Consider the following 16,930-nt stretch of genomic DNA (forward strand, 5'->3'; position numbering starts at 1 on the left):
AGACCGGGCTCTAAACCTGTGGTTTTCAACCTTTCTAATTCCACAACCCCTTAATATAGTTCCTCGTGTTGTGGTGACCCCAACCATAAGTCTAGCGCCAATTCTCCCAACAGAGCTTGAAGCTGATTGGTAGGAAGCTCAGAGGGACACCCCCACTGTAAACGCCTGATTGGTCGGATTGTAAAAATATGTTCCAAGGCGCCAGAAAAGAAGCTTTTGTTCCTAACACCGTTGGAAATTTGTCTTTTCTCCTGGTCTTAGGCGTCCCCTGTGAAATGGTTGTTCGATCCCTAAAGGGGTCCTGACCACCAGGTTGAGAACCACTGTTTTAAGTCCAAGGGTCTGGAGAATTCTGGGAGTTGAAGTCCACAGGTCTTCAAATTGTCAAGTTTGAAGACCTATACTCTAAGGCAGCAATGGCAAACCTTTTAGGCACAAAGTGTCCAAACCAGAAGGTGTGTGCACCAGGGTGTGGAAAACCCAACAACAAACATGCGCATGTGAACCAGCTGGCTGATCTGGGACAACGGCGTACGTACCCCCAGAGATGGATTTGCATGCCATCTCTGTCACATTTGCCATAGGCTTGCCATCAGGGCTCTAAGGAAAGGTCTTCCTATCTCAGCTGTATCATAGATGGGAAGCAGAGAATCTTTGAGTTCTGGAGGTGGCCTTTTTCTCTGACATTGGGAGAGATTCATAAAAAGTTGAAGTGAAAAGAAGGGTGTTTTGTAGTGTCCCCCTGAAGTTGAAGTAGGTGGGGTATTTTGTTTTCCATGAGAAGTGAGCAGAAAGGGTGAAGGTGTGATGCATGTTTGAAATGCAGAGTTGGTTGGTTCGATTGATTGATTGATTGATTGATTGATTGATTGGTTAGTTAGTAGGTGGGATTGTGGATGAAAGGGTTCTTGAAGAATGGGATTGCTTAGAAGTGGCTTGGGCATAATGACTTTTTCTTGGGATACCCTGGAGTGGGGAAAACATGAAAGGAGAAAAGCATTTGAGGTTTGTCAACTTTTGAAATTCAATATATTCCTGAAGGTATATTAAATAAGTGAGTTTGCTAGGTGGAGGTGAGGAAGGATGCAGTTGAAGATGGAGGGACTCGGAAATTTATTGATTGTGTGCGCATGTAGGACCAGGAGATAATTTATCTGGGCCCTGCAAGTAAACATAAATGAAAGAGAGAGTTGACAGAAAGTTATAGAGGTCACAGTGAGCACATACTAAATCCTAGGGAAAGAAACTACATGGGTCAGGAAGCTATGTTTGATCTGTGGACTGTAGAATAGGTTGTGTATGTTGTATATATTGCTACGCTTTTCAAGAATGAGAAGCATTTAAAATATTTCTAATTTGAAAAAGAAGCCTGTGAAGTGAGCCTTGATAATCATGTTTTAGATGGGGAAAGAAAATTGAGAGTTGATATCACCATTGTTATCTAGCCTTCCATTTAATAGGTTTTTGGGATTTTATTTTATTTATTTATTTATTATTTAGATTTGTATGCCGCCCCTCTCCGCAGACTCGGGGTGGCTCACAACAAGATACGGCGAATCATAACAAATCCAAATACATTTAAAATATTTAAAAAGATTTAAAAGGAACCCCATTTACTAACAAACACACACACAAACATACCATGTATAAATTGAACATGCCCGGGGGAGGTGTTTCAGTTCCCCCATGCCTGACGGCAAAGGTGGGTTTTAAGGAGTTTACGGAAGGCAGGGAGAGTAGGGGCAGTCCTAATCTCTGGGGGGAGTTGGTTCCAGAGAGTCGGGGCCGTCACAGAGAAGGCTCTTCCCCTGGGGCCCGCCAACCGACATTGTTTAGTTGACGGGACCCGGAGAAGGCCCACTCTGTGGGACCTAATCGGTCGCTGGGATTCGTGCGGCAGAAGGCTTTTGGGATGACCACACAATGGAAAGAAGAATGAAGATTGTGCATCTTAACTGGGTAGAACTGTTAATGCCAAAGGAAACTAGTTTCTATAATTTCATGGTAGTTACTTAGCTGAGAAATGTGCTCCACCCCTTTTTCTGCTTTCTTCCCTACAATTAAGACTGCTGGTTAGTGGTTGAGCTCCTTTGCTCACTAGCCTCAAATTGTGCCTGACATACTCATGTTTTTGAAGAGCATTTTCAATTAGGACTCCTTACATCAGCTTGCTTAGCAGACACATTACTAATAAGACAGCCCATTTGGGAGTTTGACATGTCTGGAGATTAGTTATAGTGGTGGCAGGAAACTTACTGTAGTTGTGTCTGGTTTTCAGAAAAAACAGATGTTAAAAAACCAAATAACACACCTTTTTAGAACTGGTTGTTTCTGTTCTTTGTGCTTCAGATTCATCTGACTGTGTTTAAAACACAAACTGAGGCTAAAACTGTTGTGAAGTTACATGTCCCAAGATTACATCACAGGACTTCATCAAGTACTAAATGTTAACACCCATGTGGTTTTCGCCCTGTGGAGTTTTCCCATCTTTGCGGCTAATTATTGTTTTTTTACTCATTGAGGTTCTAAATAATTTTTTACTCATTGAGGTTCTAAATAATCCGCCAAGTATTTAAATTTTCTTTGTTGAAAAAATAGGGCAACATTTTAAAGACATTCTGTCTAATTAAAGTGATTGGCAGTGAAATCCATGAAAAATGTCTCTGTCCTCAGGGCAACAATGAAGATAATTACATGAAATTTACACGAACATGATCAGAATTGAATTTAAATCTATATTATTCCTCCTCGTCCAATTAGTTTCTTTATTCTAACTAATCACAACAGAGTTGGCATGTAAATAAAATGAATATTATTTGATCAGTACTAGTTTGAGGGCAAATATATATCAATATATTAAGTAATGAAAAGGGCATCTTTGCTTTTATATGTGTGAGGGGGGAAATCAACAGATGAGCTATATGTTCCAGCTAGAAGTGAGGATTCGTCTTAAAAAGAAAGTCTTCTGAATCTTGCCTCCTGTTTAACCACCTCCTTGGTTTCACCAAGTTCTTTTGGTTTTGAATTTCGGAAACTGTTTTGTCTGCAGATAGAAGAACTTGAAGTAGGCCTCTCAACTTCTTACTTGGGGTCCCTCATTTCCTACTCCTAAAGTAATCTGCCTGCCGCCCAGCATTGCTTGTTGCAGATGTTCTTGATAACTTCCTCTCTGTTCCAAATTGAGCCATGCGTTTTGCACTGAGTCTCGAGGATGACTGGCTGACTAAACAAAGAGATCATTTTCCCCCCAGAGATTGACTCAGTTCTTTTTCTGGGTCAAGCAAATCAGCCCCCAAATTAACATCTGCACCATGATGGATTCCTGAGCTGTAAGATATGGCAGTCAGATTCCTGGGTTTTGTTCAGCTCATGCCCTGGAACCTAGTAGAGATTTTGTCTAGCTGAAAGCAATAAAGAGAATTTAGAAAAAAATATAAAAGATAATGTCTGTTTGGGTGAAACTTTATGAAGGCTTAGCTTTCTGATAAAGAATGATTCATAAGTGAGACTAACTGAATAATCAGACTTATGAATAAACCTTTTGACTTAGATGTCTATGCATAACTATTCTTTTTTTAAATAAGCTGCAACTGAATATTGATAGATGGTAAAGGTTTGTGCTTATTGTTGAATGTATATTTAAGAGAATGCAACGCCTGAATATGTAAGCAACAGCTTTAGGATGCAGTTAGCTTTTGAAATCATACCTTTATAAACAGTTACTTTTGGATATCTGTTCAAAACTGTCTCTAGGATTGAATTCTATTTATTTATTTATTTTGTCCAATACACAATGAGGGTTTTAGTGGGTGTATATCTATATACACATAGTAAAATACATGATGAAGTTTATAGAGGAGATACTCATAGTAAAATATATCTAAGAAATAATAGAAAAGAAGGTATAGTAATAGAACACATCAATCAATGAAAGAATAGAAGAAGAGATATAGGAATAGAAGAAAGGTATAGGAGATATAGGAGAGCAATAGGACAGGGGACGGAAGGCACTCTAGTGCACTTGTACTCGCCCCTTACAGTACTGACCTCTTAGGAATCTGGATAGGTCAACCGTAGATAATCTAAGGGTAAAGTGTTGGGGGTTTGGGGATGACACTATGGAGTTCTCAACCAATCCGGCAGTTTTCCCTGTAGTGGTAAACTGGAAGGAATGAAGTGAGAGAGTTTTTAGTATAGTCCAAGGAAATGTGGATTTTGCAGCAACCTTCCCCTGGAGTGGTGTGGGAACGGAGATTTTACAATAGCCTTCCCCTGCCATGCCAACGAAGTCACGCCAATGGTAGGTTCCTATCAATGCGATCCAGTGGCAGCCTTGTGATGATCTAATTTTCGATGATTTTTTTTTAAAAAAATTATTTTATTTATTAATTGCATTTGTATGCCGCCCTTCTCCAAGGACTCAGGGCGGCTCACGTGTCATTTTTGAGTTTAGATGGCTTCTCCGCGTCGGAAAAAGCTCTCCCGTCTGCCCCTCCCGTTAATGCCGACCTTTATTCTTCGTCTGAAACACAGCTAAGAAGCTACTCAGCTGTGTTTCGGCTTGTAATGTCATCCTGAGCATGCGCGGAAATGAAATCGCATGGTGGGATCTGCACACCTGCACGGGTACACACCAGTAGCAAAATGCAACTGGAACCTGCCCCTGAGTCACGCCCACGAAGCCATACCCCACCCTCCAAGCCACGCCCACAGAACCGGTAGTAAAAAAAAATGGAATCCCACCACTGATGTATATGTACATTTCAACTTAACCTGGGCAGCTGTTGTGTCTCGGGCAATGTTTCTCAACCTTAGCAATTTTTAAGTTAGGTAGATTTCAGCTCCCAGAATTCCCCAGCCAGGCTAATGGTCTAGGATAATAAACCTAAGATGCCTTTCTGTATCCATGTATAAACAACAATGATGTCCTTGGCATTGATGGAGCAAACAGATGCTCTGTGTTTATTTCTGACTTCCTCTCCGTGGTGAAGTGAAGCATGGATGGGGAAGGATTTAATAGGGCTCTTGTAATCATCATGCAAGATTGTCCCATAGCTGTGAACTTATTTTTTTACCTGTCCTGATTCTTCTGCTAGTCAGTTTGACTGAATAGGCTTTATTATCATAAGAGCAATAAGGAAAATATTATTTATGTTATACGGTAATTCTTTTGTATTCTGCCAAGTCTTCTCTTTTTGTACCCCGTATAGTAATGAAAAGCTATATCTTCCACCATTTTCCATATTCCAGAACTATATAATTTTTCTGCAGCTTGCTCAGTTTTTTAATAGTTTTATCTTTTTTTTCTCTTAAAATTTTCTATCCGTCCATCCATCCACCAGTTCATCATTATGAATCGTCGGAGAGGGGCGGCATACAAATCTAATTATTATTATTATTATTATCCTTCCCTCCCTCCCATTGTATGATGTTGTAAGCCGCTGGGTTCACCTTGCAATGAGTTGGGCAGTGCACAGATTTAATGAATAAATTGTTAATTGTAATCTGCAGAACTCTTCCATTTCTGCTAAGAATTGAGCCTCACTAAGGTGCTATACAGTGGTCTCTCGATTTTCGCGGGTTCGAACTTCACGAAACATCTATACCACAGTTTTTCAAAAATATTAATTAAAAAATACTTTGCGTTTTTTCCCCTATACCACGTTTTTCCCCGCCCGATGACATCATATGTCATCGCCAAACCTTCATCCGCCTTTAATAAATATTTTTTTTAATAAACTTTAATAAATAAACATAGTGAGTAATAATCTAAATGGTTGCTAAGTGAATGGGAAATTGTAATTCAGGGGTTTAAAGTGTTAAGGGAAGGCTTGTGATATTCTTCATAGCCAAAAATGGTGTATTTACGTCCGCATCTCTACTTTGCGGAAATTCAACTTTCGCGGGCAGTCTCGGAACGCATCCCCCGCAAAAATTGAGGGAACACTGTACTGTATACTAAAATGACTATATAAAAATGAAGGATTCTTGAAATGGCCATACTGCTCTTTTCTTTTTCTTCCTTCCTGCGCTACTTTGTTATAATGTTAGCTTTCCCGTTTTAGCATTGGCATGATTCACTAGTTAAACATGCAATTTAAAATTATGGGTTTATGTAGACCAAACCACTGCTTTGGACGGACTGGGGGGAATATGCCCTACCATGTTTTCTTGTAGCCATAAGTTATACAAGTTAAGGGTTCTCTTCTTTATATATTGTACATAAGCTAACTGAAAGAGGTTAGAGCATGAGCCCACACAGGAATCGGTCTGACATTGGATTTTAATCTTTAAAATGGGAAGATTTCAATAAAAATATACTGCAGAATATTTTTTAAGTCACAAATTGACTCCCGCCGCCCCTTTTTTTCTGTCTTATAAGTTTATAGTTTGCCTTTGGCAGAAGAAAGTTTGGAATTGTCACGTTTATTCTTTATCCCACATACACATTCAGCCTGTTTCATCTGAAGGAAAGATTCCACAGTTTTCCTTTTGAGGTAACAGCGTGGGTTAACTAAAAGGAGAAGTAATCTTCCATGTGTCATGTGTTCCCTAGGAAATAAGGAATGGCTTTTTCTGCCTTGAAGACTGACGTTTCCCTTTGGATATGCAGAGACAGCTTGCTTAATTCTTAATTTTTCCTTAAATAGATCTGTTTAGCAGTCATGCTACAGCCAGTTCATTCTGGCAAAGCTTACAGCCAGGAAACACAAAGCCTTTTCTGTTTTGATTTCTCTTTTCAGTTGCCAGTTTGGTAAATGAATTTATAGTAGGGTTCTTAATATACATAGAAACATAGAAGACTGACGGCAGAAAAAGACCTCATGGTCCATCTAGTCTGCCCTTATACTATTTCCTGTATTTTATCTTACAATGGATATATGTTTATCCCAGGCATGTTTAAATTCGGTTACTGTGGATTTACCAACCACGTCTGCTGGAAGTTTGTTCCAAGGATCTACTACTCTTTCAGTAAAATAATATTTTCTCATGTTGCCTTTGATCTTTCCCCCAACTAACTTCAGATTGTGTCCCCTTGTTCTTGTGTTCACTTTCCTATTAAAAAGACTTCCCTCCTGAACCCTATTTAACCCTTTAACATATTTAAATGTTTCGATCATCTCCCCCCTTTTCCTTCTGTCCTCCAGACTATACAGATTGAGTTCATTAAATCTTTCCTGATACGTTTTATGCTTAAGACCTTCCACCATTTTTGTAGCCCGTCTTTGGATCCGTTCAATTTTGTCAATATCTTTTTGTAGGTGAGGTCTCCAGAACTGAACACAGTATTCCAAATGTGGTCTCACCAGCGCTCTATATAAGGGGATCACAATCTCCATTCTTCCTGCTTGTTATACCTCTAGCTTTGCAGCCAAGCATCCTACTTGCTTTTCCTACCGCCCGACCACACTGCTCACCCATTTTGAGACTGTCAGAAATCACTACCCCTAAATCCTTCTCTTCAATTGTGTTCTTCTATGTATTGTGTCAATATACTGTACTTTCCTGTAGTTGCACTTCTGATATACCCTTAACCTCAGAAATAGAGGGGCTCTGCTATCTAATATCAGGATGAGTTGATCTGACAAGTGAGAGGAATACTATTTAGATCACAAATATTTCAGTTGTGATATAAATACTTAATATAATGACTTTCTGCCAAAACTGTTTCTGAAAGTGGCTATACAAAAATAAAATGTGTGTTTGTACAGTTAAAATCTACCGTAATTAAAACTGGTAAAACAGAAATATCACCCAAGTATAGCTTCTGTTTAGATGGCCTGATCTGAAATATGTTCTCTCTCAGTACCAGGATAATGGAGAAAAAAGGAATCTGACCTTGGCAAGAAATTTTAGAGCTTCCAAGTACCCACTTGAAAGATTAGTTTATGTTCTTACAAAATATGCCTCCATAATGGTGAGGCAGCGAAATGGGAATCTTCCAAAAATATTCTGGTCAGATTTGTAAAGGAGATTGTAATATATCAGTACTATATGAAGTGCGAGTCAAATTACAGTGGTACCTCGAGATACGAGTTTAATTCGTTCCGGACCTGGGCTCTTAAGTCGAGCAGCTCTTATCTCGAACGACTTTTCCCCATAGGAATTAATGTAAATAATTTTAATTGGTTCCAGCCCTCAAAAAACTCACAAAGTTAGTCTAAATTATGCAGAAAGACATGTTTTTAATGAAGAAATGTACATGTACATATAAATGAATAATGAAGTTTCTTTCACTTAACTTGTAAACTTTCTTAAACTTTTAAATTTACATATGTTCAACTTCTCTGCCACCCAATCCTGTAGGACAGAGGTCCCCAACCCTTTTTGCACCAGGGACCGGCTTTAAGCGATCAAGAGAGGAATGGGTGAATGAATGGACGGAGGGTGGGAAGGAAGGAAAGAGGGAAGGGACAGGAACAGAGGAAGGAAGCAAGGAAACTTATGAAAGGGGAGAGTAAGAGAGGAATGAGTGAAGGGAGGGAGGGAGGGAAGAAGGTGGGAAGGAGAAAGAAAAGAAGAAATAGAGGAAGGGAAGGTAAAAGAGAGAAAGAAAAAGAGCAAGAAAGAAAGAAAGAAAGAAAGAAAGAAAGAAAGAAAGAAAGGGGGAAGGGACAGGAACAGAGGACGGAAGCAAGGAAACTTATGAAAGGGGAGAGTAAGAGAGGAATGAGTGAAGGGAGGGAGGGAGGGAAGAAGGTGGGAAGGAGAAAGAAAAGAAGAAATAGAGGAAGGGAAGGTAAAAGAGAGAAAGAAAAAGAGCAAGAAAGAAAGCTGCAAGCACCCCCCCGAGCCCCCCAGGCCGGCTGCAACCTTTTAAAACACGCGCGCCGCTTCGCAGCTGTCTCCTGAAGCCGAACGCGGAAGTTAGCGTTTGGCTTCAGGAGACAGCTCCTTGGCGCTTGTATCTCGAATTTGGGCTTGTAAGTAGAACAAAAATATCTCTCCCCTCCCAGCTCTTATCTCGAGTTGCTCTTAAGTAGAGCAGCTCTTATGTCGGGGTTCCACTGTAATTAGATTTGTATGCCGCCCCTCTCCGTAGACTTGGGGCGGCTCACAGCAATAACAGAAAAACAATGTACAACAAATCTAATATTTAAAAATATCTTTAAAAAACCTTATTTAAAAACCAGACATACACACAAACAGTGGTAAACAGTGGTATATCCTACAGTAATCGAAGTATAAGGTAATTGAGACATTTTACTGTGGCTACATCTGGCGCTTTTAAGAAAAAATGTAGCCAGAATATTCCTATTATTTTTACAAAAGCTTTCTGGTCACAGTGAAATATGGACATCCCAGTTCAGAAATATACTTGAACTGTGTACAGATAGTCCTCAACTTACGATTGGTCACTCAGAGAATGGACCTTCAAAAATACTTATGAGCCAGTTCCTATGTCTGCCCTCCCCTATTTATGGCCATTTTCAACATTTTATGGTCACATGACAATGATTTATAATGTTTATAAATTTATAATGATTTATAATGTTTTGGCTAAAAGAGGGCATTCATTTTAGATTTTTAGCAAAAACACCCTATAGCACTGATGGCGAACCTATGGCACAGGGGCCATAGATGGCACACGGAGCCATATCTGCTACCCTAGCTCAGCTCCAATGTCCATGTGCGTGCCAGGTAGCTGATTTTTGGCTTGTCCAGAGGCTCTGGGAGGGCATTTTCGGCTTCCAGAGAGTGTCCGAGGGGATGGGAGAGGGCATTTTTGCCTCTGGAGCCCAGGGAGCATGACAAATGGGCCTACCAGGCCCACCAGACCTTGGGAAATAATAATTAATTTAATAATAATTTATTAGATTTGTATGCCGCCCCTCTCCACAGACTCGGGCTGTCTCAGGCCTTCAGAGGGCCTCCAGGGGGAGAGAGGCCATCTTCACCGTCCCCAGGCATTGAATTATGGGTGTGGGCACTCACGTATGCGCGATAGCACAAGCACAGGCTCTTTCAGCACCTAAGGAAGAAAAGGTTCGCCATCACTGCCCTATAGCGAATAATGGTTTTGTTTAATGATTATGGTGTACACTTTATAACCACCACAAAGCAATCATAAAAATGGGTCTACTCAAGTGACTCACTTTATGCTAATCACAATTTAAGACAGTAATGGGCAGGCTCCATTACAGTTGTAAGTCAAGGATTACCTGTACCCAAAAGGAAAAATAATCATACTCGGGCAGTAGAATCTCTTCCTTGATTTCCATTTGAACTCAGTAAAAACTGTATTTTCTTTGACTAGATTATTATTTTTTTGCCCTCATACTATCCATGGAATCGCATCAGGATTTAAAATTCTGATATCAAGAAAAGATAAGAGTTGGCTATGTAGGCATTAATGAAAGAAATGGGTGGGGTGAGATCAAATTCTAACATGAACGTAACATCATCATGCAAATGTTGTAAATGACATACAGTAAATGTGTCATATATGATGCAATCATAACTACATCATTTATATAATATGTGAGTTTTTATTCAGAGTTTGTTGTGGCTTGCTATGCACACCTACAATTAGATATTGTCAGCATCCTGAATATACAGCACTTCAAAATTCTAGCTAACCTTTCCTAATAGTTGTAAGAAGAAGCCATTTTTTCCATAGGAATCAATGTGAAAGCAAATAATGCTTTTACCACAGGGAGGGTGGAGGCCCTGTTTCCTCCCAGGAGATTCCTAGAGAGGCCCCAAAGAGGCTTCTCCCCGCCTTTTCCAGCCCTGTTTCCTCCCAAGAGATTCCTAGAGAGGCCCCATGGAGGCTTCTCCCTGCCTTTTCTGGTTACAGTTTCAGAGGCTCGGGTTTGTAAAGTGGAAATGGTTCTTGAGAAGAGGCAAAAAAGTCTTGGAACACCCAATTCTTATCTAGAAAAGTTTGTACAGTAAGTAGAGGCGTTCTTAGGTAGAGGTACCACTCTATACTAAACAGCTTAAGGCATAGAGGTGTGCTTTTGAGATGAAAAAGAAAATTGGACAACCTTTGGTGCTATACCCTGCTTACAAAATTGGTGGAATTAATTTGAGTTAACATCTCTTAGTATCAGTCGTTTTCATCATTTTCAGATATAGAATAAACAACTTTTTTATATGCTATTTTTATCTTACTCATTTTTGTAACATATTTAAGGCCTTCCCTTTTTATCTCTTATGCACCGTTGGGCTAGGGATAACCAGTATTTAGGGAGGCTTTCTGAATTAGTTTGCCTCCTCTATCCATGCTGTAGAACAGTGTTTCCCAACCTTGGCAACTTGAAGATATTTGGACTTCAACTCCCAGAATTCCCCGGCCAGCGAACGCTGGCTGGGGAATTCTGGGAGTTGAAGTCTAAATATCTTCAAGTTGCCAAGGTTGGGAAACACTGCTGTAGAATACAGGAGTCATAACAACTGAGTATTTATCTGTAAGCCAGTTATTACATGATAGTACATTTTTAAAAAGTTGTTGCTGCATCGTGTAGGAAACTTTCAGTTCCTATAGATTTTTTTTTTCAAACGGCATTCTACAGACTACAATAGTTCCTCAATGAAAATGTTAATAATAGTAGGCGGTTTCCTCAATTTTGGCAATTGCTAAAATTCCTCTGCACTGTAATTCATATCTGAAGAAAGTCATACAGAGAAGTCTCTGGAGATTCTCAGTCATATGGGTCATGGGTCAGTACTGAAGTAGTTTCTTGAAGAACTGAAATGTTTTCAAAGGAAAAGAAAAACAAGAAAATCCAGTTGTCTTTAGAGAAACACCTTTTGGTCATACTGAGAGATTAAGTGCTTGGTGGTCTTAGAAACATAGAAGATTGACGGCAGAAAAAAGGCCTCATGGTCCATCTAGTCTGCCCCTATACTATTTCCTGTATTTCATCTTAGGATGGATCTATGTTTATCCCATGCATGTTTAAATTCGGTTACTGTGGATTTACCAACCACGTCTGCTGGAAGTTTGTTCCAAGCATCTACTACTTTTTCAGTCAAATAATATTTTCTCACGTTGCTTCTGATCTTTCCCCCAACTAACCTCAGATTGTGGCCCCTTGTTCTTGTGTTCACTTTCCTATTAAGAACACTTCCTTCCTGAACCTTATTTAACCCTTTAACATATTTAAATGCTTCGATCATGGTCCCCCCTTTCCCTTCTGTCTTCCAGACTATACAGATTGAGTTCATTAAGTCTTTCCTGATACGTTTTATGCTTAAGATCTTCCACCATTTTTGTAGCCCGTCTTCTGAAGGAAGACTCAAATTATTTCACTTCAAGATATAAGAAGCCTGTTCTTCTTTAATTTGGCGCTCTTACTCGGTGTAGACTTTTGACTGTTGAGAGAGTATGAATCTATTTCTGAGCCTGCCTGCAGCTTAGCGATTAGCCAAATATCTCCAGGAAGTTAACAAGTAGAATCCATAGATGGAAAATGCTTATGTCTCCTTATTGCCGTTGGAGGAAAGAGTGGCTTCCCACTTGTGAACTGCTAAGATGATATGTCATTATTGGAGATTTTTGGCCTAGAGCATAAACACTCTGCATTTATATTGCATGGGCTTGAACTGTCTGGCAGGTTTGATATATTTGCAGATTTATCAATTTGGTTAGAAATTCTTGCGAATACTAATAGCTCGGATTGTAGGTTTCGGCAGAGGTCTGTCAATATCAGTTTGGCTCACAGCTTGGAAATATTTCTGGATCCCCAGCTTTGGCTTGAAAAGCAATTGGAGGCTGTGGCCAGGAGAACCTTTTGCACGGTTACATCTTAAACATCTTTTTTTTTCTTTGAAAATGCTTTGCTTCTCATCCAAGAAGCTTCTTCAATTCAGAACTTAACTGTTACCACCGGACAATAAGACGCACCTAAATTTACAGGAGGAAAACAAGAAAAAATAGATTTTGGGCTTCACACATTGTATTTTTGCCCTTCCCAGCCTCCAGAAGCACTCTGCAGTGCTCAGCACAGCCCATGTTTGCCAAAATGGGCACGTTTTTGCCCTTCCTGGTCCCCAGAAGTACTCTGCAGGCCAAAAATGGACAGGGTTTTGATGAGAACAGGCCTGGTTTTGGCAAAAACGGGACATATGGAGCACTGCAGACAGAGTGCTTCTGGGGGCCTGGGAGGGTGAAAACATTTTTGGGAGCCCACAAATACCCAAATTCAGTATGTAAGATGCAACTAAAATTTCACCCACTTTTAGGGAGAAAATTGTGTGTCTTTTACTCTGAAAAATACGATATTTCCTCCTGCTTTGTGATTGGTGTGTGTTGTTGTAAAGAGACTCTTTTGTGGAGATAGCACAAAAATTGGAGTTTGGCGAAAACTACTTGTATGCTTGGAAGAAAGGAACCCTATGATTGCCCTGCACCTTTAGAGTTCTCCCCATTCTTGTTATTATTGTTAAAATATGAAACATCAGCTAGGAATTTGCAGGTATGTAATTTGCATTTTTTTACCCAGTCAACATTGCAATCCAAAACTTTAAAAAAGCTGTTTATAGGTGCTGACAGTGTTTTTCTGTTTGTCTTTATGCCTTTTCTGTGGCCCGTTACCTTTAAATTTTTACTGGTCTTGTTATCTTTTCAGTCTTATCTTGCCAACCACAAACCCCTGACCCTACCGGAAAATGATTAGGGACATTATAGTTCTGTGTACTTCTAGGACAGCATCTCAAATCAGGATATGTTTGTGATATTCTCCTTCCTTGTTTTCAGATAACTGGCCCAGTGCATCAAGCCAGGGCGGCATGCCGAGGGAGGACATGGTCCAGGATGAGTTTAAAAGATGTCAGCAGTGCAGCTTGTCCAGAGAATGTAACCTACACCCTTCATATTTATCCCCAGCTCTCAACAGAACACAGTTCCTGTTGCAGGGTAACAGCAACTAAGGATGCCACAGTCACCGAGGTCATTAAAGATGTTATTGGCTCCCTGAGTTTGGACCCCTCTAAACATTATGTACTTGTGGAGGTGAAGGAGACAGGGGGAGAGGAATGGGTATTAGATGGGAATGACCCTCCTGTCCATAGGGTCCTGCTTTGGCCTCGCCGGGCCCAGGATGACCACCCTCGGGAAGATGGTTATTATTTTGTTTTACAAGAGAGGAACGCTGATGGGACTATCAAATACGTCCACACGCAGCAAACCTGCGAAGAAGAGAACCAGGAGGAAGCCCGGCGACTCGTTGAAAGGGGCTTCCTTCCTTGGCAACATTTCAACGACATGTGCAACCTCCCCAACTTGACAGAGACCACCCTGTTGGAGAACCTCAAGCGGCGTTTCCTGAAACAGAAGATCTATACCTACGTGGGCAGCATCCTCATTGCCATCAACCCTTTCAAATTTCTGCCCATCTACAACCCCAAGTACGTCCAGATGTACGAGAATCACCAACTTGGGAAGCTGGAGCCCCACATTTTTGCCATCGCTGACGTAGCCTACCATGCTATGTTGAAGAAACACATGAATCAGTGCATTGTTATTTCTGGCGAGAGCGGGTCAGGAAAAACCCAAAGCACAAACTTCTTGATCCACTGCCTCACTGCCCTGAGTCAAAAGGGTTATGCTAGCGGAGTGGAGAGGACTATATTGGGAGCTGGACCAGTGCTGGAGGTAAAAATGCATAATGTATATTTACACACATGTACCTGCGTATACACCCACGCACAAACACACATATGTATTTGTAAATACCGTACTTTCTTAAACCGAGATACAGTGTTCCCTCGACTTTCACGGGGGATGCGTTCCGAGACCTCCCGCGAAAGTCAAATTTCCGCGAAGTAGAGATGCGGAAGTACAGTGATCCCCCAGGTATCGCGACCCCGATCATTGCGAAACGGCTATATCGCGAGTTTTCAACCCGGAAGTAACACCATCTGCACGCATGCGTAGATGGTGGAGTTTGCGTTCCGGCAGATCAGCTGCTGGGCGGCCGAAGGAACGTTCCCTGGGTCTTCCCGCCGGCATGGGGGGCTTCCTAGCACCCCCCAAACCCGGGTTGGGGGCTGGGGGGGGTGCTAGGAAGCTCCCCATGATGGCGGAGACCTGTTAAAACACTCGCGCGGCTTCCAAACTGAGTCCTGAAGCCAAGCGCAGAAGTTCGCCTTTGGCGCTTGGCTTCAGGACTCAGTTTGGAAGCCGCGCGAGTGTTTTAAAAGGTCTCCGCCAACAATGGGATCTTCCTAGCACCCCCCAAACCCGGGTTGGGGGCTCGGGGGGGGTGCTAGGAAGCTCCCCATGATGGCGGAGACCTGTTAAAACACTCGCGCGGCTTCCAAACCGAGTCCTGAAGCCAAGCGCAGAAGTTCGCCTTTGGCGCTTGGCTTCAGGACTCGGTTTGGAAGCCGCGCGAGTGTTTTAACAGGTCTCCGCCATCATGGGGAGCTTCCTAGCACCCCCCCCCCGAGCCCCCAACCCGGGTTTGGGGGGTGCTAGGAAGATCCCATTGTTGGCGGAGACCTTTTAAAACACTCGCGCGGCTTCCAAAACGAGTCCTGAAGCCAAGCGCCAAAGGCGAACTTCTGCGCTTGGCTTCAGGACTCGGTTTGGAAGCCGCGCGAGTGTTTTAACAGGTCTCCGCCAACAATGGGAGCTTCCTAGCACCCCCCCCGAGCCCCCAACCCGGGTTTGGGGGGTGCTAGGAAGCTCCCATTGTTGGCGGAGACCTTTTAAAACACTCGCGCGGCTTCCAAACTGAGTCCTGAAGCCAAGCGCAGAAGTTCGCCTTTGGCGCTTGGCTTTAGGGCTCAGTTTGTAAGCCGCGCGGGTGTTTTAAAACCCCAATCTTCGGCTCCTCGCTGCTGCGGCGGAAGTAAAAACACCATCTGCGCATGCGCAGATGGTGTTTTTACTTCCGCAGCGCTACTTCGCGAAAACCCGATCATTGCGAGGGGTCCTGGAACGGAACCCTCGCAATGATCGGGGGATCACTGTAAATACACTATTTTTGGCTATGAACAGTATCACAAGCCTTCCCTTAACATTTAAACCCCTAAATTACAATTTCTCATTCCCTTAGCAACCATTTAGATTATTACTCACCATGTTTATTTATTAAAGTTTATTTTAAAAAAATATTTATTAAAGGCGGATGAAAGTTTGGCAATGACATATGATGCCATCGGGCGGGAAAAACCGTGGTATAGGAAAAAAACCCACGAAGTATTTTTTAATTAATATTTTTTTAAAACCGTGGTATAGACTTTTCGCGAAGTTCGAACCCGCAAAAATCGAGGGAACACTGTAATTAAAGATGACTTCAGTGTGGTTTTAAAACTTCACAATGTTTTGAGGTTTTGGACTTCGATGTTGGAAGGAAGCTTTCAAATGAAACCCTTGCTTCCCTTTCTGACTGGGCTTCTTTTTTTTCCTGCACAAGACTCTCCTAAACCTTTCCAAAATAGCTTCCTCCACATATTTTTCCCCCCCTTCCGAAATATTTGAAAAAAATTTTTTTTTTTATAAATGGCTGTGTTGGCTTTCAAAAAATCTTGCCTTATTTAGTCATATTTGGCTGTGTGAATTTTTACAACTGAAGATAAAGAAACAAGGCTTGGTGCTGGACACTAATTGCATTTAAAGTCTGCATCCAACCCCATTGCTAAGTACTACGGTAGTGAAACCGAAAAAAAGACAGCTAAAATTCATACAACTGACTTTTTTTGCCCCCCACAGAACATAACAGTATCACCTTGTAAATCAAATGTAGGGCCTTTCAGATGGGCTGACTACAACTGCCAGAATTCATTAGCATGTTGGTTATACATGCTGAGGATGTTAGAAGCTTTAGTACAGTAACGTCTGGAAGTCAATATGTCTCAGTTTCTTTTTATTGTAGGCTTCTGTTTTGAGCCTGCTATTTTTGATAGCAGTAGTGGGTTGTAAAACTGTTTCTTACCGGTTGATTTATTTATTTACTTATTTTATTTATTGGATTTG

General features: G+C 41.4%; 1 protein-coding gene across 7 annotated transcripts in view; it reads left to right on the forward strand.

The window, feature by feature from the left end:
• Positions 1-16,930, forward strand: part of MYO9B (myosin IXB) — a 116,963-nt gene that overhangs the window by 1,278 nt on the left and 98,755 nt on the right. For all 7 annotated transcript variants that reach the window (XM_070747748.1, XM_070747766.1, XM_070747783.1 and 4 more), the window contains exon 2: positions 13,706-14,602. In XM_070747748.1, the coding sequence (XP_070603849.1) occupies positions 13,763-14,602 (840 nt within the window). In that variant the 5' untranslated portion in view covers positions 13,706-13,762. The remainder of the gene's footprint in view (positions 1-13,705; positions 14,603-16,930) is intronic.

This window comes from Erythrolamprus reginae, chromosome 1, assembly GCF_031021105.1.
Source record: "Erythrolamprus reginae isolate rEryReg1 chromosome 1, rEryReg1.hap1, whole genome shotgun sequence".
NCBI lineage: Eukaryota > Metazoa > Chordata > Lepidosauria > Squamata > Dipsadidae > Erythrolamprus > Erythrolamprus reginae.